Raw genomic sequence first — 27,501 nt, forward strand, 5'->3', positions numbered from 1 at the left:
GAGTGGAAAAATCCCACCTAGCATTTTATAAAAGCTGTTTTAAATCCAAGAAAAATCTTGGAAACAACCCTTCCTAGTCATGATGTGCAAGATGATCATTTAGCGCCATATTTATAAATACTGACGAGAGCCAGGCATTAACACATTCGTATCTTCCGGCCATTTAGAAAGGATACATCCATTTATCCAAGGCAAATGAATCCAAGAAATATATTGGACTATGAAGCTTGTGGGGAACAGCAATTCTAGATTTAGCTTCCTAATTAGTAGTTCAACTAGGGCACAAGTATACAGAAAGTCGTTTCCCTTTGTATAGTAACTGTAATTAAAAATGAAAAGCTAACTTATTTTAAAAGCACAAATTACTGTCACAAGACAGAACATACAAACAACATCCTGCACTGTTTGCTCTAATTTCTAATTTGGTTTTCTGTGTTTAAGTGGGTCTAATAAAAAGGATGAAGAAAACACAACTAAAAGCTTTAATTTCTCAATGACTGAAAATTAAAAATTTTTTGGACTAGAAGTACTTAACTGTCCACCATTGAAAATAAAAGTTTTGAAGATAAGTCTCTTCTATGCTCTACTGTGAAGCTGCATTACTTGAGATAAGCCGAACAATCCAGTAAGTATCCAAAAAGGCAATACTAACTTAATAGATTAAGACGGCTTGCTTCACCCTCCCTAAGTCATCTGTCTTGAGATAGAGTAGCTACAGGACATCTGGCAAATAAGGATAAGACAGCCAAAGGAACCTACAGCTTATTATAGGGACATTTAACTGACTAGAAAGTGTTACTGTCTTGCAAAACCATTCTGCCGATTAGCTTCTTTCTCTTTACTGATTTTAATGAAAACCTAGGAAGAATTTTCCAGGCCTAGAGTAAGCCTGAGAATTCCTCCAAAACTCTACTTTGAACTGAGAAAGAATAGGTCTGTAATAGAGAAAGATTACCTCAAAGCAATAATTTAAAATACTGTCACTTTCACCTAGATTTTAGAAACTGTTTAGTTTCTATTTCACTATGGAGGAATTTTCAAGGATAACTATTAATTCCTTAGACATAGAGTGCTCCCTTTCTCTTTTAACGAACATGGAGTTAATCCTGCAGCAGCAGTCTCCAGCTCCTGGCTAGGTGTGCATCTCTTCAAACTTAACTCTAAATCAATACTGGTTTTGCTACATTTATACTCCAGGAACAAAACATTGATTGTATCCAATTATGTTTGCTACTAATGCTCAGCATAAAATAAAAAGGTTAATATCATGAACAGTAACATAAAGAAAGCAGTACACAGACAAAAAATGCTGGACTGTTATATACCCAAAACAACAACAAAATTCGCTACTTGAATGTTTTTTTCTCACAACTCTTAATTGAAATTATTTCATTTTTTCAGTCAGAGTTTTTTAAAGTTAGTTACAGACATACCTTGTTGCGTGTTTTTACTTTTAATTTAGTCTTCTGTTTCCTTTTCAATTTTTTCTTGCTAAAAAGTTTCTTACTCCTGAAAAAAAAAAAAAAGCAAAAAAACCCCATGAGAATAAAATAATTAAAATTCCTCCCTCACTTCAAGGTAAACAGCAACATTAAAGAAAAAAATATTATCATAAGTCCTCTAAAACTTTTTTCCTAAGGCAGAGAACCAGTAAAGTCAAAATTTCAGAGTATAAATCAGAGGTCGTGAACATGATGCTTTCCTATTGGATCAAAGATTTTTACTTTTAGTGTTTCAAGAAGAATATTAGCTAGTGCAGGAAAAAAAACCCAGGCATCTCCATTTTGTATTTTTACCTTACTTGTTTCTATTACAAATCCATTAACATCATACCAGTGATAGAAGTGAGAAGACACATTTTGTCAAGTCTTTACTCAGCCTTCCAAAACAAAAAGATAGCTTTAAAAAAAAAAAAAAAAAAAAAAAAAAGCATCATTTGGCAGAGAATTCAGGTGATGGGAAAAACTGCAACTTTTGAACATGCATGTTTTAAAACTTCTAAGTCTTCTTCTGCCCTCAACTTACAGACTTTTAATTTCCATTCCTTCACACTACAGCTCCAGCTAATCCATGCTCCTCTAATTCTCTTCTGCCCATACCTCATTCCTATCACATTCTTTTTCTCCTCCAATTTATTATCCTGCTTATAAAAATCACAATTAAAAAATACACAAAGAAGATACATGAAGAATAAAAGACAACATACATATACCATCAGCAAAGTTATTCTGCCCGAGATGTATGCATTTTAACTTACCCTACATTTCTCTACTCCATTCAGACTGCAAGCCCTCTGCAAAAACAAGCTAATGTTACCCACATAGCATACAGCTCATTCTAGACTGGAAAGCTACTAACATTCCTCTGTGCCACTCAAACATTACTCAAATGGCTTACAGTCCTGATTAGTTAGAAAAATAGAAGTATGGAAGCTGAAAAATCACAGATACCAAACTGGAAAGAGACTGAGAACTGAAGCAATCTAGTATTTTCTTTGAACAACTTTGTTCTAAACAAAAATGTTGATGGACTAGAAACATATTGCTTACAACTTTCTCAGCATTCACATTTGAAGAGGATACAAGTTCCATGATCCAGCAATCAAAGGCTAGAAACTAAAGTTTTATCAACACTGACCAGCCAGAAAAAAATAATAATCAAATAATCCCTGCAAAAAGTTGCCCTGTAAAAGTCTCATTTATTAACACTAAAATTAGGAAGACGGAGACATATTCTTCTTCAAGACACTTCCTGCGAGAACCAATCACCTCATCACTTTTCTTGTAAATTTTAAGTCTTGAATATAAAAAGGAACAATGATTACCCTGGAGTTCAAAGAAGCATTTCAGTGATCAGAAAAAAAAAATCACAGTAATTTAAAACTTAGGAGATCATCTATTTTCTCATTATAAGATCAATTCAACTATAAAGGAAAATACATCAAACTGTCTGTCCGATCTATTTAAGAAAAGAAGGGGAGAAGTGTTAAAAAAACACAATTTCTCAAGTCCGAATCTCTATAATCACCTTCCATAGTCTGTTTTGCTATTCAGTTATTCTTACACAGGACAAGTTTTAATTCCTTATTACAGTTTAACGCAATCCTTATTCTGTTGCCAAACAAGAACAACACTGTAGTCCCTTCCATTGTGTAGCCACTCGATCTTCTACTCTGGATCAAATACCATTTTATAAAATTCTCATCCTAAATCCTCTGAATTTAGAGCCCACCAGGATTTCTCTCTCTTCCTATCAAATGCAAACCACATTGACCAAAACTAAAGCAGTACTTATTACTCACTGTTGAGCAGAGGAAAAGTTGCCTCATGTGCACCCCCCCTCAAGGTCACACCTAACTGTATGCGAGGTTTTACCTTGCCAGCCCACAAAAGCTTGATATTATTTTCCTGCAAACTGAGCTTGCTTTATTCTTTACCTAGCTCTGCTGTTATGCTTTTTAGTACAGGACAGTGTTGCACAATTTTCACTTATCAGAGACAACTTTATAAGGCAGTTATAAAGAACACTAACCTCTCTTGTCAGGACATTTGAAATTGAATCCTGCCTGCCAAAATCCTTACAAACTCTTAAACTTATTCCAGTCTGCAAACATTATAAGCATTTTTTCCTTTCTAGCTTTGCAAATATTTCACAGAATAATACTCATATTTTGGTAAGCATTTTTCTGTACAGAAGTGTACAACACAGAATCCCAGAATTGCAGGGATTGGAAGGGACCTCAAAAGATCATCGAGCCCAACCCCCCTGTCAAAGTAGGTACTCTACAACAGGTCTCACAGATATGCATCCAGACGCGTCTTGAATATCTCCATAGAAGGAGACACCACAATCTCTCTGGGCAATCTGTTCCAGTGCTCCATCACCCTTACAATAAAGAAGTTCTTCCACATGTTAGTACAGAACTTCCTATGTTCAATTTTTGAGTCATTGCTCATCGTCTTGCTGCTACACATCACATTCACCTCCCACCTCCTTTTAGATATTTATAAACATCCCCCCTCAGTCTTCCTTTCCCTAGGCTAAACAGATGCAGGTTACTCAGTCTTACCCAATATGGGAGATGCTCCAGGCCATTTATCATCTTTGTGACTCTCCACTGGACTCCTTCTAGATCCCTGTCTTCTGTGAACTGGGGAGCCAGAACTGGATGCAGTAATCTAAATGTGGCCTCATCATGGCAGAGTAGAGGGGGAGGATCACCTCCCTCAACCTGTTGGCCACAGTCTGTTTAATGCATTCCAAGATACCATTGGCCTTCTTGGACACAAGGGCACACTTCATGCATGTGGCCAACCTGCTGTCCACCAGAACACCCAGGTCCTTCTCTGCACAACTCCTCTCAGCAAGTTATCCCCTAACCTGTATGGTTATTGCTCCCCAGTGCAAGACTCTACACTTGCTCTAGTTAAACCTCATAAGGTTCATCCCTGCCCAACTCTCCAACTCTGCTCATGTCTTGTTGAGTAGTGCACAGCTTTCTGGTATGTCTGCCACTCCTCCCAACTTTGTATCATCAGCAAACTTGTGAGGGTGAACTCTACCCATTTATTCAGGTGGTTGATGAGGCACTAACCCCTGAGAAATGCTGCTTATTTAACAAAAATCCCAAAAATTAAAGCTTATTTTTATCCTAAGATTCACTTCTAAAAGAAAGTTCAGAACTAGTAAGCAATTAATCACGAAAACAAACAAAGAAACAAGTCTAACTTCATAAGCAGTTCCAAGCAATCATCTGTTTACAATGTATGAATGAAAAAAAATAAGATACACATGATTTCTACAGGATTACTGTTAAATACCGTTACATCATGAGATTTTAATATTCAGATAGCGAAGATAATATATGGGCAGGTCTACTCAAGAAAAATAATGTTAGGAAGATTGAGTCATTTCCTGTTTAAAACCACAACTTAATTACAAGCCCATCTCTTCCACTGCCTGAAGATCAACAACACCCGATAAGGCTAGATTTTCTCACTAAATTGTCAACTTGTATTGGCTAACAATTGTAAATTGCTATAAACTGTCAGTTGTTGTCAACAGTTTGATAACAAACAACAGTTCTAAAGGTCCTGAAACTCTATGCTGGAATTAACAACTTAATTCCAGTGACAGAAGCTCTTAACTTTCAAGTTAGATGTTGATACTACTCAGTATAATAAACCAACTTTCAATTATCAGCAAGTTTCAGGCAAATTTTCTGCAAACAATTTCAAGCCTTTTTATTTGAGGCTGAATTCATAATTTTGAATTGGCACCCAAAGGAAATCAAATCAGTACAAAACACGAGGAGACCTTGACAATAAGTTTCTTGGGTCAAGAGGAACTAACGGATAAGCACATGGTTTTATTACAGCCTTCTCAGAAAAATCACTGAAAATAAAAACAAAGAAAGTATCAACAGTTTATGGGCTGGTTCAGCCGAGTTCCGTAACTAGCAGGACAGAGAGATTTTGCCAAATCCATTCCTCTGGAAAAGGGAAACAGAGGACCCTGAAATAATTACAGTGGCAACTATCTGAGGATAAACAAACTAGTTTACTATATACAGTATCAGAATGCTATATCTCTGACCACAAGGCCCTCTGGGGTACGTAGTTCTTCTCTTCTGAACAGGTGCCCAGAACTAGAGCATTAACACTTTACTCCCAGTGCACTACATAATGTTATGATGTGGAATACCAATAACCAAAAATCATAAAACCATGACAGACAGAAAATATTTAGTTCTTAACAGCTGTCACACACACACAAAAAAGAAAACCAACAATTGATTGCTGGGCAATTTACAACAGATTTTAAATAACATGAGTCTAACTTCTATTCAGCTTTCCAGTATCTTTAGCAGATGGCAATAACAGCATGCTTCCCTCATTTCTTTTCAGATTAGAAGTAGCACCAGCTAGCAGTTACAATATTTGCTGCACTGCAAGTGGGATGCTCCTCAATCACCTCAAAAGCATTATTTTTACTATTTGGAAGATCTGAGGAAATGCAAACAGAACTCTTCCCCTACGACTGAACAGCCCTCATTTGCAATTCATGACATTAAATTTGAGAAGGAAGAAAAGTTTTGTGTTGAGCACCCAGTGCTGTTACTGAATTAATCAGTAAAGGTTAACTTTGCATTAACACTGGGTTCACATCTGCATAAGTTCTAGGATCTGTGTTGCACTAAAAGACTGCTTAGTGGAAAAAAAAAAATGCTGTACTTGCTGCCGAGTCAAAACAAGAACAACACAAGTCACATTAAAGTTCTGATGGCCCTTAAACTTGTACTCATGTCTGAAATTTCTTACCAAAGGTCACAGCAACAAGTGCAACATAAGACCAAGTCATTCTACTGCTGATAAAAACCTTAATTTTGGGGAAAAAAGTGTGAATTCAGAAACTTATTTCCTAGTAGATGCTAAAATTTTTAAAACCTACGAACTGATTTTGAATCAGTGTGTTTATCTGAACTTAATGGCTTCAACTCAATAATCATCTTAGGGAAGGGGTATACGTTTGAAAGGAGAGGCCCACTTGTCAGGCTGCATCCAGTTAGACATACTATTATTTTGTTTCCATAGGCATGTAGGTAGTTGGCTTAAGAATTCAAGGACTAATAGAGATGTTCTTAAGAGGCAGCAATCAGTGATACTGAAGTGAAACAATCAAATTGGAGACATCGAACAATACTTGTGAATTGTTGCCTCTGGTGGTTGATTTGGGTATACAAAAAGCAGCATTTGTTTTTGAACACCCCAAGGTGAAATCCCAACTTGAAACTCTTTAGTAGTCTGCAACTGCAAGTTATTATCACTGCAGCATTAAGAGTCATTTAGTCACTTTGATGTCTTAGGATCTGTCACCACAATATGAAGTTACCTAAAAAACTGTAAACACGTTTTACACAAGGACAACAGAAGAGGAGTACTGACATACAGGCACTGCTTGAAAAGTAATGACCTGATGTTTCTTCCACCAGATTTCTCAGCTACTGCCATATTCAGTAACAGTGCAAGATCAATATTTGTATTTATGTGCAGAAACCACATAAAAACTAGTGCTGTTTGGCAGCTCTTTGTACTGTCAGAAAGTCTAGAAATTGCAAAATAATATTTTCCATAGGCTATCACTATAAGATAGAATATCACATTAGGTAAGAAGGAAGTGGCAATACAGTAAGACAAACTGATACAAAACAGTTAAAATACAACCATAGTGAACTATCTACCTTCAGTTCTACCTTGCAAGCTCGCAGAATGGTACTGGACTTGAAAGAAGCCAAGATGACTATAATTTATTTAAAACAAGCATAATATAACTTCTGGCTCTCAAGAGGTTTTTCCAAAGACTTATCTTTACAGACATCCAGTAACACACAGAAGCATCACTACTCCTAAGTCACCACTGCAGAACTGAAATAGTGTAAGAGAGATGAGGAATAGATTATTTTAAGAAACCAAGCTGCATCAACACAAAATGACTACCACAAAAGGCAATTACTTCATTAGTCTCTTCTTTAGTTTCTGAATATTCTTAGTCTGAATATTAGTTCTGAATATTCTTAGAAAATTCTTTAGTTTCTGAGGATACCTCAAGAAAAGTTGTTAACACAGTAATTTTCATATTTCTATTGCATAGCTTGATGATTTTTCTTTATTTTTCCACATTAAAACTTTACCACAACATCTATCACAGTTGTTGCATAATGAAGCATAATGTCCTTTTCATGATCTAGACAGAAGACGAAACAGCTGAAAAGGAGCCAGATGAGAGTTAAGGGTTAGACTTAGGGCAGACCAATACAACATCAGGTGTTGGCTACTCACAATCTACACAGGAAGAAGTTGATGAGGACTACAAGAGACCTCACATTCACAGGCCTTGATCCTTATGGGGGGATGTTAAAACCATCTGCTGGAAAGGCAACAGAGCAAGGCACAAGCAAAGCACAAAGTTTCTGGATGCATGACACAGATGATTGAGGAGTCAATTAGGCAGTCTCCTGGACTTGGCATTTAAACAAGGAAGAACCAGTTGGATGCATCTGTGGCTGCAGCAATGAGACCTTGTTGTTCAGCATCATGAGACAAGGGAACAAGGGAAAAAAAAAAAAAAAAAGAAAAAAAAAATCAGAATCACAATCCTAAACACCAGAAGAACAGATTCTGGCCTATTCAGAAACTCGCTTTGAAGAATCTTATGAGAGTACACTCCCCCAGAGAAAGGGGTGCGGGACAATTCGTTTTCAAGGATCACTTCCAAGCTCATTAACAGTTTGTTAATATGTGCAGGAAGTCAAGGAAAGGTGACAGGAAGCATACATCTATGTACAAAGAGCCCCCCGATAAAAGGAAGCATACAAGAGATGGAAGCAGTGTCAGTTCATTCAGAAGGAATACAAGGACAAAGTCTGAGTGTTCAGGGATGGATTTATAAAGACAAAGCCCAGATAGAGATGAGTCTGGCACGAGATATGAAAGACACAGAGAACAAGTAGCAGAAGGAAGAGTAGGAAAAACATAAGCCCAGTGCCAAACAAGGTAAAGATCCAAGTCACAAAGAACTTTGGTCATCTCCATTACTAACAGTACGATTAGTCTTCAGCAATCAGATGTCCACAGGAAAAGTCTGAGCAAGGACAATGTAACCTCAGTGGAGAAAGATAAGGCTAGAAAAATTAAAATAAATTGCATGCATGTCATTGCAAATGCAGAGGAACCTAGCTGATGACACTGCAACACCATTGTAGACAATTTTCTGAAGGGTCATAGCAATTGACATAGTATTCTGAAAAGAAAACAAACATTCCTCCTGTCTACACTAAGGAAAAGACAGAGGACCTAGGAAACTTCAGGTTTATTGGTCTCATCACCTGGAAAGGTGATGGAGCAAATAACCTTGGAAATTAACACAGAAAGGGCAAGAAAGTGACAGAGCTGTCAGCTTGGATTTAGGAAGAGGAAATAACACTTGACCAATTGGTAGCATTGAAATGGCTGGCTTGGCAGGTAACAGGAGAGCAATGGACACTGTTTATCTCAATATTAGTAAGGCTTTTGGGACTCTGAGTTACAACACCCTTATGCAAAGTGTTCAAGTACAAGCAAGATAAATGTGAACTGAACACTGACTAAATGTCAGTGTTGTGAATGACAGGACAGAGTCCATCTTCAAGCTAGTTTACAGAGAACACAACGTTTGGAAAGGAGTTACACATTAGACGATTGTGCCACAATTCAGAAAGACCTCACCAGGACAAAGAAATGGGACAACAGGAATGTTATCCAATTTAACGAAGGCAAATGTAAAATGCTGTGTTTGAGTAATAACCCCACGCATCTGCACACGTGGACAACCAACTGGAAGGCATCTTTACACAAAAATACTACTTTGAGCAGAAATACTGAATTAGTCTGCAGAAGTCCCCTCCAAATTCAACTATACTGTGATTCTCATTGTTCACATAGTAAGGTAAAATTCGGTTGCAGGGAAGCAGTCAACTGTGCATATACATTACAGGAGTATGTTTTTTCTAATCCAGTGCTTATCATTTTCCTGGTGCCGTGCCATGTTTCTGATTATGCTTCCAAGTAGGGACATACTGAGCTTTTCATTTACTCACCATCTGGATCAGCAAACACAGCAAATTTGGGCAAAAACCCAGATCTATATGGAAATTAGCCTAATCAAAACTATAATACTACACAAAATGAATAAGAATGTATGGTCTTATTAAGGCAAGACAATTACTTGAATCAATTCACACTCTCTTGACTATAATCAACACCCAAGTGTATACTTAGTAATGCCTGCCAAAAATGCTTACACACAACAAACATAAGCTGCTTGGTACAATGGATCAATATGGACAATGCGTTTGGCAGCATTAACAAGACTTTTCCAAACTTCAATGGTGTGGGCAATCTAAAACATCGCTATTGGAAAGTATTCTGGAATCATTAAAAATACTCTTTGAGAAGGAACAAAAAAAGTTCATTTCACCATTCCCTTGTTCAGCACAGGAATATTCAAATTCCACTTCATTCCTGTACTGGCTGTGGTTAGGATGAAGTAAATTCTCATAGCAGCTCACATGGTGTTGCGTTTTAGATTTGGAACCAAAACAATGCTGCTAACACACTAGTGGTAGCTGAATGTTGTAACTTTAATTATGTGGTAAGGCTCTGATAGTGGGGAGCTGCAGGGGTGCCATCTGTAAGCAGAGGGGCAGCTCAGCAGCTGCCCCATATCAGGTAACAGCCAGCTTCAAAAGGGACCCACGCTGGCCAGAGTGACAGCTGGTGCATCCCTGTGTGATCATGGTTAAGAAAGAGGAGAGATGTCTCACAACAGAAACCGGAAGAGGAGAGTGAGAAAACGCAGACACCAAAGTTAACGCAGAAGAAGGCCAGAACATACTCTTGGCACAAAGCAGAAGTTCCAGGAGACCAACAGTTGAGCACAGCATCCCCCTGCAGTTCATGGTGCCCCATGTTGGAACACACACCCACATCGCAGCCAACAAATGAGCAGCCTCTTGGGCAGAACAGCAGCCTGTGGGAAGCCCGCACATAATCAGTTTAAGAAGGACAGCATCCTGTGAGAAAGGCCCAATGCTGGGGCAAAGAGAGAGAATAAAGATGAAGGCGCAGCAAGGACAAACCATAACGGATTAACCACAGCCCCATTACACTGTGCAGTTCAGGAGGAGGAAGTAGAAAAAGGGTAGGAAGGCATTTTAAGTTTTAGTTCTCATTGCTCTTACTGTTATCAGCTAGAAATAAATTATATTAATATCCCCTTCGCTAAATGTGTTTTACCTCTGACAGAAATTGTAATCCTGCCGTTAGCTCAACCCACAAGTTATTTCCATTATATTTTGTCCTTCTGTTGAGGAAAGGGAGTGATATAGTGACTGTTGACTGGAACAGGATGCCCAGGAAGGTTGTGGAGTCTCCTCTGGAGATATTCAAAACCCACCTGGACACCTACTTGAGCAACCTGGTGTAGGGAACCCACTTTGGCAGGGGGGTTGGACTCGATGAGCTCTGTAGGTCCTTTCCAACCCCTACAGTTCTGTGATTCTATGGTACTTAGCAATCTACTGGGGTTAAATCACAACAAATGCAGCTGAACAGTGTTTGCACATCACAAAATCACAGAATTGTAGGGGATGGAAGGGACCTCCAGAGAACATGAAGTGCAATCCCCCTGCCAAAGCAGGCTCCCTAGACCAGGTTGCACAGGTAGGCATCCAGGCTGGTCTTGAATGTCTCCAGAGAAGACTACTCCAGAACCTCTCTGGGCAGCCTGTTCCAGTGCTCTGTCACCCTTACTGTGAATAAGTTCCTACGCATATTTGTGATGAACTTCCTATGCTTCAGTTTGTGACCATTCCCTCTTGCCCTGTTACTATGCACCACTGAAAAGAATCTGGCCTCGACCCTTTGCCTCCCAAACCTTAGATATCTATAGATACTGACACTTACAGAGATATCATCACCTTAGACATGTACAGACACATCATCAAGTTTTTTCTTGTTTCTCACTCTACATGCTCAAACTCCCACCAAAAAGATAAGGGAATGCACAAGAGATTGGGAGGAGACAACTGTGCAGATGACTCTAACCAAAATATTTCATGCCATACAACAAGATGATCAGCAATAATAAGTGAAAATACGGTGTGTAGAGAGGTTAGTCATGTTTTGCTCAGGTACTGGCTAAGCCCTGGTCACCTGTTGGGGTTGCTGAGCCATTGCGTCTGTCTCACTTTTTTCCTCTCTCTTTTCTTCCACTTTTCCTTCACTAATTAAGCAGTTATTTAAAACCACAAGACTTTGGTTTTGCTTTGAACTTTCACTCTTCCTTTCCTGTTCCTTCATCTCACTGAAGATGGGGTAAAAAGCAAGCAGCTGTGTGCTGCTTAGCTGCTACAAGAGTTAACTCACAACTGCTGACAGGTGTTCTCCCTGTGGAGTTACTAATTACCGCCAATCCTACCGGAAAGCTCTTTGTGAGGTCTTAATCTCCTTCATGATAAATTAATGCTAATTTTTGGACTTCCTTATTTCTGAAAGAAAAAAAAAAAAAAGAGAATCAGTTTATTTTCCTCTTTTTCCAGGGCTAGCCTGAACTTACTTCAACTCCGAAGAGAAACAAGTCATCTGTCAATTAAAGTCAGCTTCTTCAGCCTAAGCCACATCATTTACACCACTGACATGTAATTTCACTATTCTCTTACACTCGTAACTGGTTTTTTCTGTTGAGAAGAAAAAAAAAAAAAAGACAGTGATGCCTCTCTCCATCCTTCATCACTATGAAGTGCAAAGAAAGGGTCAAGTACTTGAGGTTTCTTACAGAAAATAATTTGTCATGATTTTGAAGAAAAAAAAAAAAAACAAGACCCAAGAACAGCATGACACTACTGAATTAACTTCACTTTATAATTCTTTGCAATAGGTAGAAGTCGTCATGAAGAACTTCCACATTGGCTTTCATTTATTTTGTTTTTACATTTGTATGCATTGATTTTTTTCCCCTTGGAATAAAACACTTGTTAATGTTATTATCTCCAGTAATACTTATAAATCTTTCCCAGCTTTGCATCACCTACAAACTTTCTCACCCACAACCTCAATTCCAGCACTGAAAACTCCACTGTAGAGATGGCACGGTTCAGGACCTAGGACAGAGCCAGAAGCACAAGCACTGCTACTACTCCCCCCACCTGTCCTTCCCTCCAGTACCTGGCAGCGCTGTTCGGCAGCACCTATTCACAGCAGGTTTTTTGTTGTTGTTGTTGTTTTAAACAGTTTCAAACCCATACTACTGTAGTTATATCTAGAATAAAAGCAGCCACGAGGTCCTGGTTCTGGCTGGAATAAATTTATTTCCTGCCTAGTAGCTGGATGATGCTGTGTTATAAGATGAAAATTGTATTGGTAAGATACCAACGTTTCAGTTGTTGCTGAGTCGTTGCTTGTGCTATATCAAGAATGTGGCAGCTTATCACACTGCTCTCTCCCAGCAAGGAGAATGAGGGCACACAAGAAGCTAGAAAGAGACAGAAAAAGGACAAACGACCCAAACTGACAAAAGGGTTATCCTATACCATATTACTGTAAGAGAGTTGGCCCAGGGGGGGATGCTACTGCTCAGGAACTGAATGTGCAACAGTCAGCAGATAGTGAACTGCCTTGTGAGTCACTTCTTTCGTATATTTTTTCATTTTGGTTTTACTTTTTTCTCATCTTCTCTTTCCTATTTAACTGTTAACTCAACCCATATATTTTACTTGTTTTTCTGATTCTCTCCTTTATCCCTCTTAGGTGGGAGTGAACAAGTGGCTGCATGGTGCTTAGCTGTCTGCTGATCTAAACTACAATACCCAGACAAGGCTCACCATAAATCCACTATGTCTGATTTATCTCTTCCATTTATATCAATTTATATTACCTTTTTTTTTTCCCCACAGTATTTTTAGAAATACATATTCCAGAGTACATTGAATCTTCTTCATTTTTTATTCAAGCACTCTTAATCAGTTTGCTTTATTTTGTTCTTTTAGAGCCTCATATCTACGAAGTTTCAACGTAATTCCTAATAGTTATCTTAACCACCAGGCAGAAGAATTTCATCAGGCTTGTTAAAATACCCAAACATACTCAAGCCTGCAATGGCACATCTTTTTAATTATGACTTGTTAGTTTCATAATTCTAAGCAATTTCTCAACCTCATGACATCACACTGCATTAGTATTATTTAAAACAATTAGATTTTTCCTCGAAAACCAAATTTTTGGAGACCTAAGGAAAAAGGATTTTATTCAGACTACTGGAATATCCTTCCTAAACTTCTCCATTATAGTCCAAAAACTAGACACCACATGTACTAGAAATGAAATTAACACCAAATATAAAATTGACCTGACTTATATTTAACTAGAAGAGAACTGCAGAAGTGCAAAGCAGTATCTAGAAAATTCCCTTAAATATATCAAATGTTTTGATTCATGTATATTGCTCTGAAAGCGAAGGACACACAAGGAAACATCTACCTAGTATTCTCTGCACAAAAATAATGGTTCCTCAGTACAACCACTGTCTGGTGTAGTTTCTTTCCTGTAATTATGTAGTTTTTCTTTTATTAGCTGCAATATTACTTATGAAATTAGACGCAAGGTAAGTATTTCACCTCGAGTTCTTCAGTGCAGAGGAAACCATTTTGCATCTCTCACCTCTACAATTTTAGGACTGTTTTTTATTTGCTCTAGTGAAAATAAAAAGTAAATCAGCCATGGCAAGAACAACAGTTTGTCTGCACCTTTAGCCACCTGCCTATCCAAATGCAACCACAACAACTGAAGTGTGTATAATGCCACTTTAAAAAAAAAAAAAAAAAATCAGATTGGGAAAAAATTAATTTAGAGAACAGGCTCCATAAAATTTAGAAAAAACTGTACTTAATAAAGTGAACATGAACAGCAGATAATGATATGCCATCTTCACCAAACAGCACAAGACAACTCCCTAGTGCATACTATTGAAAGCCCACCAGTCTGCAGTTGCCAATAGTCAACATTCTCTAGCAGTATACTGTAGTAATAAAATGCAACAGAGAATCCATTTGTTTGAAGAGAAATAGAAGAGAGACAATCACTTTGAAAACACACAAGCGTAATGAAGACATAGAAACATTTGTGTTAGAAAGGATACTATATTGGCTGGTAGGAAAAAAAAAAAAAAAAAAAGGAAATGCAAAAGAAAAAAAAAAAAGTGAGCCATGAATTACAATAACTCATAATGAGAAAAATAAAATATAGAGATAAGACTGTAACACTAGAAACTGAAGAATAAGTTTCATATTTAAGGATGTATGGTAATTGTTGAGTCACAGCCCGAACCACTGATTGAGAACCTGACAAAAGAACCCAGTCAGCCCTAGGTGCACAGGTGAATGCAATTCACCTGTGTGACCAGAAGGCATGGAGCCTGGCTGCACCACTCCTAGACCTCATTTAAGGGCTGACTGCCACCAGAGAAGGATCTCTTGTTGCAGATCCCTCCTTTGTGGAGTTTCCCTCTGTGAGTCTAGATTTTGGAGAAGGGTGAGCAGTCCTTTTTCCTTCCCATGCAACACCTTTCTATTGTGTTAGTCCCTCTTATATCACCTTTCCATCATGTTGATCTTTCTGATTGTGACAAAGGACAAACTTACTTCAATCTAATGCAAATGACTGGCTGCTGATCTGTATAAAAGTGATCACTGGATTAAAGGTTCAGCAACAGAAAAGATAAGAAATATCAAGAAGACCGAGACTAATGCAGAAGCAAAATAGAGAGTTCAGATTTTGACCCTAAACAGGGGTCTTATGTAAATATTCTTATAGACTGACAGAGCCCTTGGTCAAAATAATCTAAATGCTATGACACTGTAGCACAAGCTATATAAGAGGCCTCCAATTATTTTCACTTGCAGATCTATAAAATTGTGGGAGCAGTTTGGATCATTCCAGTGAATCTAAAATTATTAACAAAAGGCTTATTCTTTCATGGGAGAGTAAGACCTGCTCTTACTCTCCCTTTCAGAAAATCTATGAAATTGTTCACAAACCAGTTCAAAAACCATTATCTTATACAATTATGCTTAGAGGTGAGTAAAGTCATGGGAAGAAAAAGAAAAACAAGGAATGGCACAAATCTAAACAAAGCCTCCGGATTTACATGGGGACAAAAAGCTGATTTTTGTTTCTTTTCTAGGCTGTGTAACTGGTACAGTTTTAGACTTTTTAAATTAGTAGAAGAAAAATACCCATAGTTTCCACAGACTGAAGTAGTCACAGATAAATCACATGCAAAAAAAAAGTATCATTCAGTTGTAACAAAAAACCCTCAATCCAACACTTTTATCAGTGTAAAGGAGCTATGACAACTCTTTTACTAAGAAATACTGCTTACTTAAAAAAAAACAAACAAACAAGCAACAACAAAAAACAACCTACCAACTCAAAGCATAATAAATGTAAACATAAAAAAAACCAATATACCTTAACAAAGCCATTTACAGTATAAGTAGCCCATTCTCCTTCGCCAATTTCTAGCATTCATTCTTTGGAGTGATACAATGGCAGGAATTGGCTATGAAAGACTACTTAACAAGAGTATATTTGAAACGTAAGAGCTTTAGTTAATTATAAGACTACTGTTCCAATCAAAGTCTCAGTCTGAAGCAAGAAAAAGAAACACAATGATTTAAAAGATGCTGAGAGGAGTCATGTTTCCAATGTAAACAAAGGACATGGAAAAAAAGCTGGCAAGAATATTACATCATGAATGATTCTGTTACTGATATACATACTCTTTATGAAGATGCAAGTAGTCATAGGTGGAGAGAATTACTAAAGCATCTTCAAAATATTGTGGCCAGGAGAAAGATCACAACACAGCAGGGGACAGGGAGTGGAAAAAGTGCTAAATAAAAATAAATCCCCACACCCAGGCAAAGACAGCAGAAGCATAATTTCAACATCAAGGTTTTAGGAAGCAAAAAGCCCATTTAACGCAGTTAACAGTGAGGCGCGGTTACTTCTTAAGTAACTCCAACAACCACCTAACTTCAGCTCCTTATGTTGGTCATTTAACACGTCCATCAACCACTCAACATGCCAAAGCAATTAGCATAACTGGAACTGAAAAATTAACAGATATTTTCTCCCAGTTTAACAACGCAACAGAACCACAAGAGAATTCACACCTACAAACTACCAACATAAAAAGAATAAAAAAGTCATGACTCTGGAATGAACTTCTTAACATGAACTTAAATCAGTAGGAAGTGTAGGAATATGCAGTTAAATCGGTGGAAGAATCCCAGGAACACACAGATTAGTCTGAAGATTATTGAGAACAGAACGTCACACTTCATAGTAAATCACCAACAGAACTGGTATGCCTTTAAAAAATGGAAGTAAAGTACAATCCCAATCAAGTAAAATTAATCCTAATTGTTTCTTCATCTATAAAGCTGTGGACCATCTTGAAATAAACTAAGGAAAAAAAAAAAAAAAAAAAATCAGTCACTGGTTAAAATATTAAGGAAACAGAGTAAGCCACAATTGCTGCAAATCATATCATATAATCATAGAATGCTATCTGGTTGGAACTAACTAGGTGATCTTTAAGGTCCCCTCCAAGCACCCTGCTGTAGGCAGGGTTGCCACCCACTAGACTGGCAAGGCTGCCCAGGGCCCCATACAACCTCAGTTTAAACACCTCCAGGAATGGCACATCCACAGCTTTTCTGGGCAGCCTTGCCAGTGCCTCACCACTCTATGAGTGAAGAATTTCTTCCTAACATCTAAACTAAATCTCCCTTCTTTTAGTTTAAACCCATTCCTCCATTGTCCTACCACTATTAGTCTGCACAAAAATTTAGTCCCCCTCCTGCCTATAAGCTCCCTTCAACATTGGAAGGCCAAAACAAAGTTTCCCCAGAGCCTTTACTTCTCCAGACTGAAGAAGCACTGCTCCCTCAACCTTTCTTTGTAGGAGAGATGCTCCAGCCCTCTGATCATCTTCATGGCCCTCCTCCAGACCCATTCCAACATTTCTACATCTTTCTTGTGCTGGGAGCCCCAGGTCTGTGCACAGTACTCCAGATACAGCCTCAAAAGGACAGAGTAGAGGGGAAAAATCCCCTCCTGCACTCTGCTGAACACTGCTCTCCTGATGCAGTCCAGGACCCTTTTGGCCTCCTGTGCCCCAAGTACACACCACTGGCTCATGTCCAGCTTTTCATCCACCAGAACCCCAAGCCCTTTTCTGTGCTGCTCTCAATTAGTTATTTTCTGTACACGTATCCAGGACTGTCTTGACACAGGTGCAACACCTTACCTTGCACCTGGCCTTGTTGAAGCTCACTAGGTTCACAGGGGCCCACTTTCCAAGTCCATCCAGGTCCCCCTGGGAGGTGTCCCTTCTTTATGCTGTTAACAACTGCAGCACTCAGCTTGGTGTCATCAGCAAACTTGTTGAGGGAACACTCAATCCCACTATCTATGTCATCAATAAAGACATTGAAGAGCACTGGTCCCAAGATGGACACCTAGGAGGCATCACTGGCCTCCACCTGGACACAGAACCATTTATCACAATCCTTTGGCTGTGACCAATTCTTCATCCACCAAGCTATCCAGCCTTTAAATACACACTTCAACTTAGAGACAAGGATGCGGAGCAGGATCATGGCAAAGGCTTTACAAGAGTCCAGATAGATGACATCAGTTGCCCCTCCTTGGCCCAATACTGCTGTCACTCCATCACAGAAGTCAACAGACTGGCTAGGCATGATCTGCCCTTGTGAAGCTGTGTTAGCTTGCAACACCTCCTCATGTCACATGTGTCTTAATATATATTCCAGGAGGAATTTAATATACCAATTTCTCTCATCCTGTTAGGAGTTCCGCACTTAAGTGGTTTTTTGTTTGTTTTAACGTTCATGTATTAAAACTCCAAACTTTTGTGAACTCCAGCAGAATATTCATACAACGTTTGCTGGTATAAAGCACAGCAGACTTAACATGAGTCTAATGTAACATAATTACCAGAAGTATAAAGCCAATGATTGAGTCAGGTTGTATTGCTACAGTTGAGAGCTTTCCCATTGTCAGAAACCAACACCTACAATCACACTCATACAAATATTCTCATCAATAATCCACAACTTGATATTCAGGAAGGATAAACTATTTTAAAAGTTTAAAACACATTAAATACATTGTTTTGGACCACACTGAGCAGTAAAATACTCAAAGTTGGCAACAATGCCAAGAGATCATTGAACATCAAGAATCTAACAAAGGAAAACTATAAAATGCCTCATCTAAGTTTAAAAAGTTCCTATAATAACACTGAAGCTGAAACTAAACAGCCAGTAATGGGAAAAAGAAAAGAAACTTCCTGAGACAATTACCATACAAATACTAAAAAAATCTTAAATAACAATGACCAAATATTGCAGGTGAACAGTACCAAATTGACAAGTTCTCCACATAACTGTCTTCCTTATCCACGAGTACACATTCAGAATGTGACTAATTAGGAGCTCACACAGTAGCTGCTGTGTTACTGGATGCACCCTTATACAAGTGCAGTACTAGAGCGAGAAAACCTAGTTTTAGTTTTTCTGAAACTTCTGTTGTATTCCAGCTGGCCTGTAATAGAAATTGTGACAGAAAAACTAGAGGTCCTATATAGTATTATTTTGTAGTCCAAAATAAATAACAAAACCAGACTACGTGATTCCATCACATGCATTATTTCTTTTCTGAACACTTCCCTCGTAAGAAACAGAAGGATGCACTACTACAAATAGGACAAAGACGTCTTACAGCACCACTAGACTTCTGAATAGATTTCTATGTTCACTTTTGCAAAAATTGATATTTGTTCCTAGCAATCCACAAAGACTGAATATTTGCCTTGCAAATTCCATGCTTCATCCCCTTAAAGGCACTCAAATTTTAGTCCATTTAGCACAGTTTCACTTTGAAATTTTATCAGCTTTATTTATTAGTAAATCTGTCATCAGCCAGATTATTTGCTTCTTTCCAGCTTTTGCTATGCCTTCCATGCTAATAGTGCAGAAATACAAATCATGTTAGAGTAAGCATCTACTACAGTGTCTCAAAACCAACTGTTCTGTAAAAACAATTTTCATTATTAAAGAAGAGATACATAAAATACTGTATTTAGTTGACAGTTAATCCCTATTAACCAACAGTACGATACAGTCACAGAATATCCTGAGTTGAAAGGGATCCAACAGAGTCCAACTCCTGGCTTCACATAGAATCATTCAAAATTCCACCCATATATCTGAGAAAACTGTACACAGATTCCTTGAATTCACACAGCTCGGTGCCATGACCACTGCCCAGGGGAACCCATTCCAGTGCCTGATGACCCTCTGGTGAAGAACCTTTCCCTGTCATCAAACCTGACCCTCACCTGACATAGCTTCATGCTGTTCCCTCTGGTCCTGTCACTGTCACCAGAAAGCAGAGCTCAGCACTGTCCTTCCACTTCCCTTGTGAAAAGCTGCAGGTCACCATGAGGCCTTCCTTTTGGAGGCCTTCCTTCCTCTAGACCCTTCACCATTTTCATAGCCCTCCTCTGAGCACACTCTAATACACTATAGTTTTACATCTGTCTTGAACTGCGGCACCCAAAACTGCACTCAGTGCTTGAGTCTGCACCAGAACAGAGCAAGACAAGCCCTTCACCAAACGACCTAGTAGCATGATTCAATGTCATCTATTTCATTTGCTGCAGAAAAGAGATGAACTTAATTCCTGGTTTCTTAACGTAAGAGCAATACAGGCTGCTCTAGATGGTCAGTGAAATTAAGAATCTGTTGTAATCCAGAAAGCAAAAAACTTCTTGCCTCACATAGAAATTCATTTTATTTAATAATTTGAATAATTAGAATTTTGAAGACTTACATTTACTAGCTTCCCCTAGTTAACAAGGTGAATAACCTTTTCATGAAAGGAAATTAAGTTCATTGAGCAGGACTTTCTCCTCATGAATCCATTTCAGATGTTCAGTGATTGCACTCCCATGTGTTTTACAGTAACTCCCAGAATAACCTTCTCCATAACTCTACCAGACACTGAAGTGAGACTGAAAGACCTGTAATTACCAGTCTTCTTTCTTGCTCTTCTTAAAAACTGGGACAACATTTGCAAGCTTCCAGTCAACTGACACCTCTCCAGATTTCCAAGAAAAATAATTGAAAGATGTCTCATAATGACATCAGCCAGCTTTGAGCCTTGAATGAATCCCATTAGGCCCCACAGACTTATATACATCCAGCTGGAGTAGCAAATCCTGCACAAGTTCAGAGGTGATACAGAATTCATTGTTCCTGCTGTTACAGTTCTCTAACTCGGGGCTCTGGGGATCCCAAGGGCTCATTATAAGAGTTGAAGACAGAGGTGAAGAAGGTATTAAACATCTCTGCTTTGCTTGCAACCCAATTTGTTAGATGTCCATCCTCAACAATCAACAGACTAATGTTATCACTGCTCCTCCTTTTGCTGTTAACATATTTCAAAAAGCCCTTTTTGTTTTCTCCCACAGTACTGATCTTCAATTCTAATTATCTTCCTTCAGTGTCCAACAGCATCTCTGTAATTGTCCCATATTGCTCAAACTCACTTCTAGTCATCATGCACTTTAATTTCTTGCCTAAGCTCTAGAAAATCCCTGCTCAGTCAAGCTGACCTTCTGCCTTGTCTGCTTGACTTGCAATATTTAGGACCCGCCTGCTTCCATGCTCTTAAGAGATGGTACTTAAGAAGTGACCAACACTGATAGACCTCAATGCCTTCAAAAGTAGAATTACCAGGGACTGTGCTGACCAGCTCCTCAAGCAGTTTCAAGTCTGCTAGTCCCAGTATCCACAAAGATGGTGAAATTATATTTACAAAACACAGGAATCAAAGAAAAGGGAAGCAAATGTTTGTTACAGGAACGAAGAGCACATAATTCTTCAGAATAAAGACTACTATAATATTTTTATTAGTCTCTACATATATTAATCTTACTTTTTCAATCACATGAATGCTTCAAAGATTTTTGCAATTAAAGTTTTGTTTAAAAGCAGGAAAAAAAAAATAGGCATCAAGTCTCAAGCAAATAGATCAAGAAAAGTAGGCTTTTTGGTGTACAAACTACCAAATGAACATGAATTTCATATATCCAAATATAATAACCATTATTTCTATGCTTCTACATGTTCGTTAACAACTTGACAGTAGAAAGGTGAAGTGTTTCAGTAGCATTTCACCAAAAAAATTTTAAAACGTATATTTAAAACATGCCCCAGTCAAATAAGCATTGCATTACTGAGCATAAGAAAGGGCATAAGGGAAAATTTAAGAATTTCACTTAACTGTGAAAGGCCTTAACAAAGCACTAGTGACAGATAAACTTGCTCCAAAGGATGCATAATTTAGCCTTGTGAAAATAGATTAGCTGGCCAACCTCCAAAAATTTCTTAATCATCCAGTTCATCATAAAACAAAAGATGACTGCCTCTTCTTCATTCAAAATGGCTGAAAGAATAGCCATCTAATTTCTGGTCAATAGCAGAAACGTTATATTTCAGTCATCACTGACATTTGCCTTGGTATCACAGCAAGCTATTTCACAACATCACATTTGTTGTTTGGTTTTTTTTCTTTGTGTTGTTTGTTTTTGTTTGTTTCCTCCCGAATACAAATACAAGCTTTTTTTTTCCCCTCCTGTCGAGGAATTAATTTAAGAGAAGCAACCCTGGCAAAGTAGTAAGGGACAAAAAAAAAACGTAACCTAGAAAAAAAAGCCATATTTTTAGACTCTTGATGTCTTCAAACTAATTGACAGGATGTTTCAAGTGGGAAAAAAAAATTAAAAATTAAGAATCTCGGGAGCTCAGCAAGATGAAGGGGAAATGGTTTTAAGTTGAAGAAGGGAAAATTTAGGTTGGATATCAGGAAGGAGGTTCTTTACTATGAGAACAGTGAGGTGCTGAAACAGGCTGCCCAGAGAGGTTGTGAATGCCCCACACCTGGAGGTGTTCAAGGCCAGGTTGGATGGGTCCCTGGGCATCCTGGTCTAGTACTAAATGTGGAGATTGGCAGCTCTGCTTGTGGCAGTGGGGTTGGATATTCATGATCCTTCAGGTCCCTTCCAATCCAAGCCATCCTATGAATCCCATTAGTACAGACCATAAAGAGAACATTCAATTTTGATTGTTATTCAGTAAACACTGGTGCATCTCCGATACCTAGTATTACTACAGAAATCCAGACAGGCCTCACAAGTAACTTAAAATACATATGGAATTCAAGAACCTATTCAGCAATGATTCTTGGATCTGCATGATGTTACCTATATAGCTGCAGAGTTTATGTTTTTCAATATGAAAAAAATATTTCCAGTAAAGACTAATTGATAAGCTGTAAAAAAGATAGGAAGCATTCAGAAATGAGTAGGAAACTATTACTATTTCAGAATATATTATCACTGTAATATTAAAAACCTCAATCAAAATCATACAGTAAAAATCTTCACTACAAGATGGGCGGCACAGGGGCCATAACAAATTTATTTTAAACTGTATTTGAGAAAAGGTTTCAAAGAACACAATAAACCTACCTGATACTTCTAACAATAAACAAGTAAAAGGGAAGGGACTAACAGTTTAATGAAGACTGAGATGTACACAAGATAATAGCAACAAATCAGTTAGATGGAAATGCTTCTTAGGATTGAATTCTAAGTGATACGATTTAAGACAGCAAAACATGAAAATCAAAAATAGTTTTTGAAGTACTCTATTTTGCACATACAAAGTTTCAGGAGAGAAAGCAGTTAATGACTTCTATTATTCTTAGTAACAGAGAGCAGACAGTTTCATTCACTCATAAGCCAGTATGAGTTAATGTTATGATGACAAAGTTTTCACTTGTCCTCTAAAGAGGCTCATACTTCCTACTACAGCTTTAGAGACCTCCATGACCATACCGCCATAATGCCACTGACAATCATTTTCATATACTGCAGTAGCCACAAAGCAGGGACTACTAACTGAGCACACTCAATGCATCCATCTTCCAGAACAATCTTGAATATCAGCGGGAAATTTAATTGTCAAGCCATCTGACTGAAGATGATGTTAAATTACAGGATTAGATTCATCTTCCTGTTACGTTTCATAAAACTATTAGCCTGGCACAGGTGATAAGAGAAACTGCTTCTCTCCTTCCACCTTTCCATACAGAGACTGTGCAGCCCTTCCCCTCATGCCATCACACACTTGGGTACGATCACAAGGTGAGTCAGATTGCGGAATTAGTCTGCATTACAACAAACCATTTTTGTCAAGTTAATTTTAACCCAGCACAAGTCTCTAATCTGTTACTGCAAGAGACTATATAAATAATATTGACATGGTGGGGCCAACAAGCATAGCAACCAAACTATCTCCTCTGGAGATTAAGAAGTGTTTGTAACACTACTGCCACCACTACACGAGGAAACAAAGTACTGCTAACTCTGTTTCAAAACCAATCACTCCATCCTGCTCAGCATGTGACATTCACTGCTTTCAGATGACAGCTAACACAAACACCTTGCAAATGTGAAATTAATCTTATACGCAGCTTTTAAACATTCTTCACAATGCCTAATTTCCCTGTCTGCGCACAGGCATTCTGATACTGTTTTCTACTTCTTCATAAGCATTTAAATCAGGGTTGGAATAAAAGTGCTCAATTAAGCACTGATCACACTATTTTAAGTGCAGAACACAATCTTGCAGATTTGAAACAAAAAAAAAATTATGTCAACACATTGCAAGCAGGTCGTACTATCACTCTTCAGAGTTAAGAGTCTTCTCAGAGCACAGGCAGATGTTATTAATGACTAAAAGCCAATTTTAGCTTAAGCTACTTCAATATATTTTTATAGCCACAAACACTCTTAGTGACAGATTAACAGGGTTAGATTTTCCATATAGATTAATCAGAGGTTAAGGTAGTAAGGTTTATAAGGAGTCTTCATTTTACCTATCTTACAATTATCTACTGTAGTAACTACACAGAGGCACAAATTGCTTTACAGTATTTCTTTAGCAAGTGTTGAAGATCTGTATCATTTTAACTTTAAAAAATAATTTCAAATAGTTTTTTTGAAATTTGTTTTTAATACTACGAAGTAGCTGAAATTCTCAAATCTTCAACAGGAACGTTTTGACATTGATACAGGAGAAGGGTGGAGATTATGAGCAGTACATTGGCTGCCATCATCCAGCACAAGAGACACTGGGTGTCAATATCAAGAGGTATTGGCACTAGCTAATAATAAAACATTAAACCTCTTAAAAGTTCTATTACCCTGGCTGTATTCCCTGGAAGTAGCTAGCAGTCATCAACCTTGAGACAATCTGTTTCCCCCATATAGAGGATACAGACATCTTGGATTTACTCTATGATGACACAATGAAGCCACAATCTGGTCTTCAAAACCGAAGGTATACAGTAACTTTTCAATGTCACTGTTTCTTTTAATTGCCAGCCTCACAACAACCTGTTAATCAGAAACAGACTCAGCAAGAAGCTTACCCTACCCTGGCGTTAAAAGTAAATACATTAAGCATGTCAATTAAAAGAAACACAGAAACTGACACTCACTTAAAGACAGTATTTTCTACAACAGTATGTTGAAAAGACACCAGTGTAATTATGATTAAACCAGAAACCATTGAGGACACAATAAATTCAAAACTACAGCTTTACTACAGCTTTAAGCAATACAGATGTGTCAAGATAAGAATTCAGGTAGACACCTGAATGCCACAGAACAATCACATGCCTGATTAAAGTTTGAAATAGGTATTCTTATTTGCAGTTGCAGGATTACGTGCTCAAAAGGAGGAAAAGAAGATGTGAAAGAAAAAAGAATGAACGCTTACCTGAGAGAATGAGGGTAAGAAAACTCAGAGGCACGGCAATACTGAACATCTATACGTACTACAGATATATACACACTATACACGCATACACAGTGTATATAAACGACGCTTGCATATGCATGCGTGCGTGAAGAAGTGTAGTTTCCCTGTCAGATACTCTGAAGAGAGCTCAATAGTTACAAAGATGTCACACACAAACGTTTGTAAGCCCATGCTTCAGTATTGCCAGTCAAAAGCAATTTGGGAAAGTTACATTGTTCTTCTAGTTTCTTACACCATTCCCCTCCTATATGCACCCTCCCTTAGGGAATAACCCCTGCTGCTCAGCTCAGACATCAAAAAAAGGAAGAAAAAAAGCAGAACACATGCAGAGATGCCAACCTCGTGTCTCACAGCCATTACCAACTTACAACAGCAACCTGAGTGTCACCTACGATCAGGCCCACCCACACAACGGCCTGACACCGCACAGGGATTCTCATGCAGGAACCGCCCGTTCTCGTGCCATCCACAACCGCAACACCCTCCAGAGAGGAACAATAGGGCGCACCCGGACACTGAGGGATGCCAAGAAACCACCACCCTTCAGCCCCTTCACACAAAGGGCTCGGCCCGGGCTCCTCCAGGCAGGAGGGGGGGGGAGCGGTACAGAGCAATAACGGGTGCAACGGTTTCTCACCCCCTCCCCCTTCCCTCCCCCCCCCCCCCCCCCAGCAGCCACGCATCGTCTCATCCCGCAGCGCTGCGGTTTAACGGCCCAGGTGAGCCGCGGCGGAGCAACAGGCGGGCGGGGGCAGCCGCCTCCCCGCGGAAAGGGTTTCTCCAGCCGTCGGGCGGTGGGGGACAACAGGCACTGCCGGCGGGGCTCCACGTTTGGACACGGGGACAGGCAGGAGACAGCGGCCTGCCCTAGGGGCCTCCCGAGGAAGGAAGGAGCGAGAACGCAGCGCTCCGTTTCGATCTGGGCGTGCTCCCGCTCCAGGCCCGCAGGAGGGGGAGGGGAGGCGGCCGCAGGTGAGCGCTCCGCCGGCCTCGGGGGCGGCAGCGCCATCTGCGCCGTGACGGCGGGCGGGCGGCAGGGCCGAGCTACAGGGCGGGGACGGCACCCCAGCTGCATCGCCGCTCCCCCCACCCCGAGGCCGCGTTATCCGCAGGAGCGACCGCATGGCACGGGGCGACGAGCGGGAAGACAGCTGGGGAAGGGCCTCTACAACACCGTGGTGGGGAGGAGCGCATTACCTGCCCGGGTGGCCGCCCAGCTCCCGGTCGCTCAGCGCCGCCGTGTAAATCTTCCGGTATCTGTCGGCCAGGGCCTTCCCCGAGAGCAGCAGTTGGTAGCGGCCCCGGCAGCCCGAAGGCGGCGGCAGGGCTCCGGGCACGGCTCCCAGCGCGCCTCCGGAGCCCTCCTCGGGTCCCATAGCCCCCGCAAGAACGGAGCCGCCGGAGAGGAAGAAGAAGCCGCCCTCTGCCCCGGTGCAGGAGGCGACGGCTGCTCCCGCAGAGGCGGCGGCTGCGGCGCTCATCCCCTCCCCGCCCGCCCCCTGGTGGCTGCGTAGCCCGCCGGCCCGGCGCGCACACAGGCGGCTCCCGTTGCCTTCACCGCCGGGGCTCGGCCATGGGGAGGCCGCTGACGCCGCCGCCGCCCCGCGGGCTGCGCATCCACTCGGGCCGGGGCCGGGATGCGGAAACGCGCCCGCTGCTCCCCTCAACCGCCTCTCCGGCCCAGAAGCAGCGCCGGCCGCTGCCGCCGCTCTCTCCCGCAGGCGGACGCGCCGAGCTCCGGGCAGCACCGTACGCCTCGGGGCCGGCTGCCCGACCGGTCGCTTCCTCCTCCCGCAACAGTGGGCGGAGGCCAGCGGCTACCGCTTCCCCCGTGGAGTTTCAGCTCGGCGCCGCCGCCCTGGCCGCGCAGCCGCCCGGGCCCCACCTCCCTCCCGGCGACAAGCGCATGCGCCGCCCCGCCTCCC

General features: G+C 40.1%; 1 protein-coding gene across 1 annotated transcript in view; it reads right to left on the minus strand.

The window, feature by feature from the left end:
- Positions 1-27,057, minus strand: part of MYCBP2 (MYC binding protein 2) — a gene marked incomplete at both ends in the record, with an annotated part of 201,920 nt that extends 174,863 nt beyond the window's left edge. Inside the window, 2 exons of the mRNA XM_079534526.1 lie at positions 1,434-1,509; positions 26,774-27,057. Coding sequence (XP_079390652.1) covers positions 1,434-1,509; positions 26,774-27,057 — 360 coding nt within the window. The remainder of the gene's footprint in view (positions 1-1,433; positions 1,510-26,773) is intronic.
- Between the last annotated feature and the right edge of the window lie 444 nt (positions 27,058-27,501).

Source organism: Tetrao urogallus, assembly GCF_951394365.1.
Source record: "Tetrao urogallus genome assembly, chromosome: 1".
In the NCBI taxonomy this organism is placed as follows: Eukaryota; Metazoa; Chordata; class Aves; order Galliformes; family Phasianidae; genus Tetrao; species Tetrao urogallus.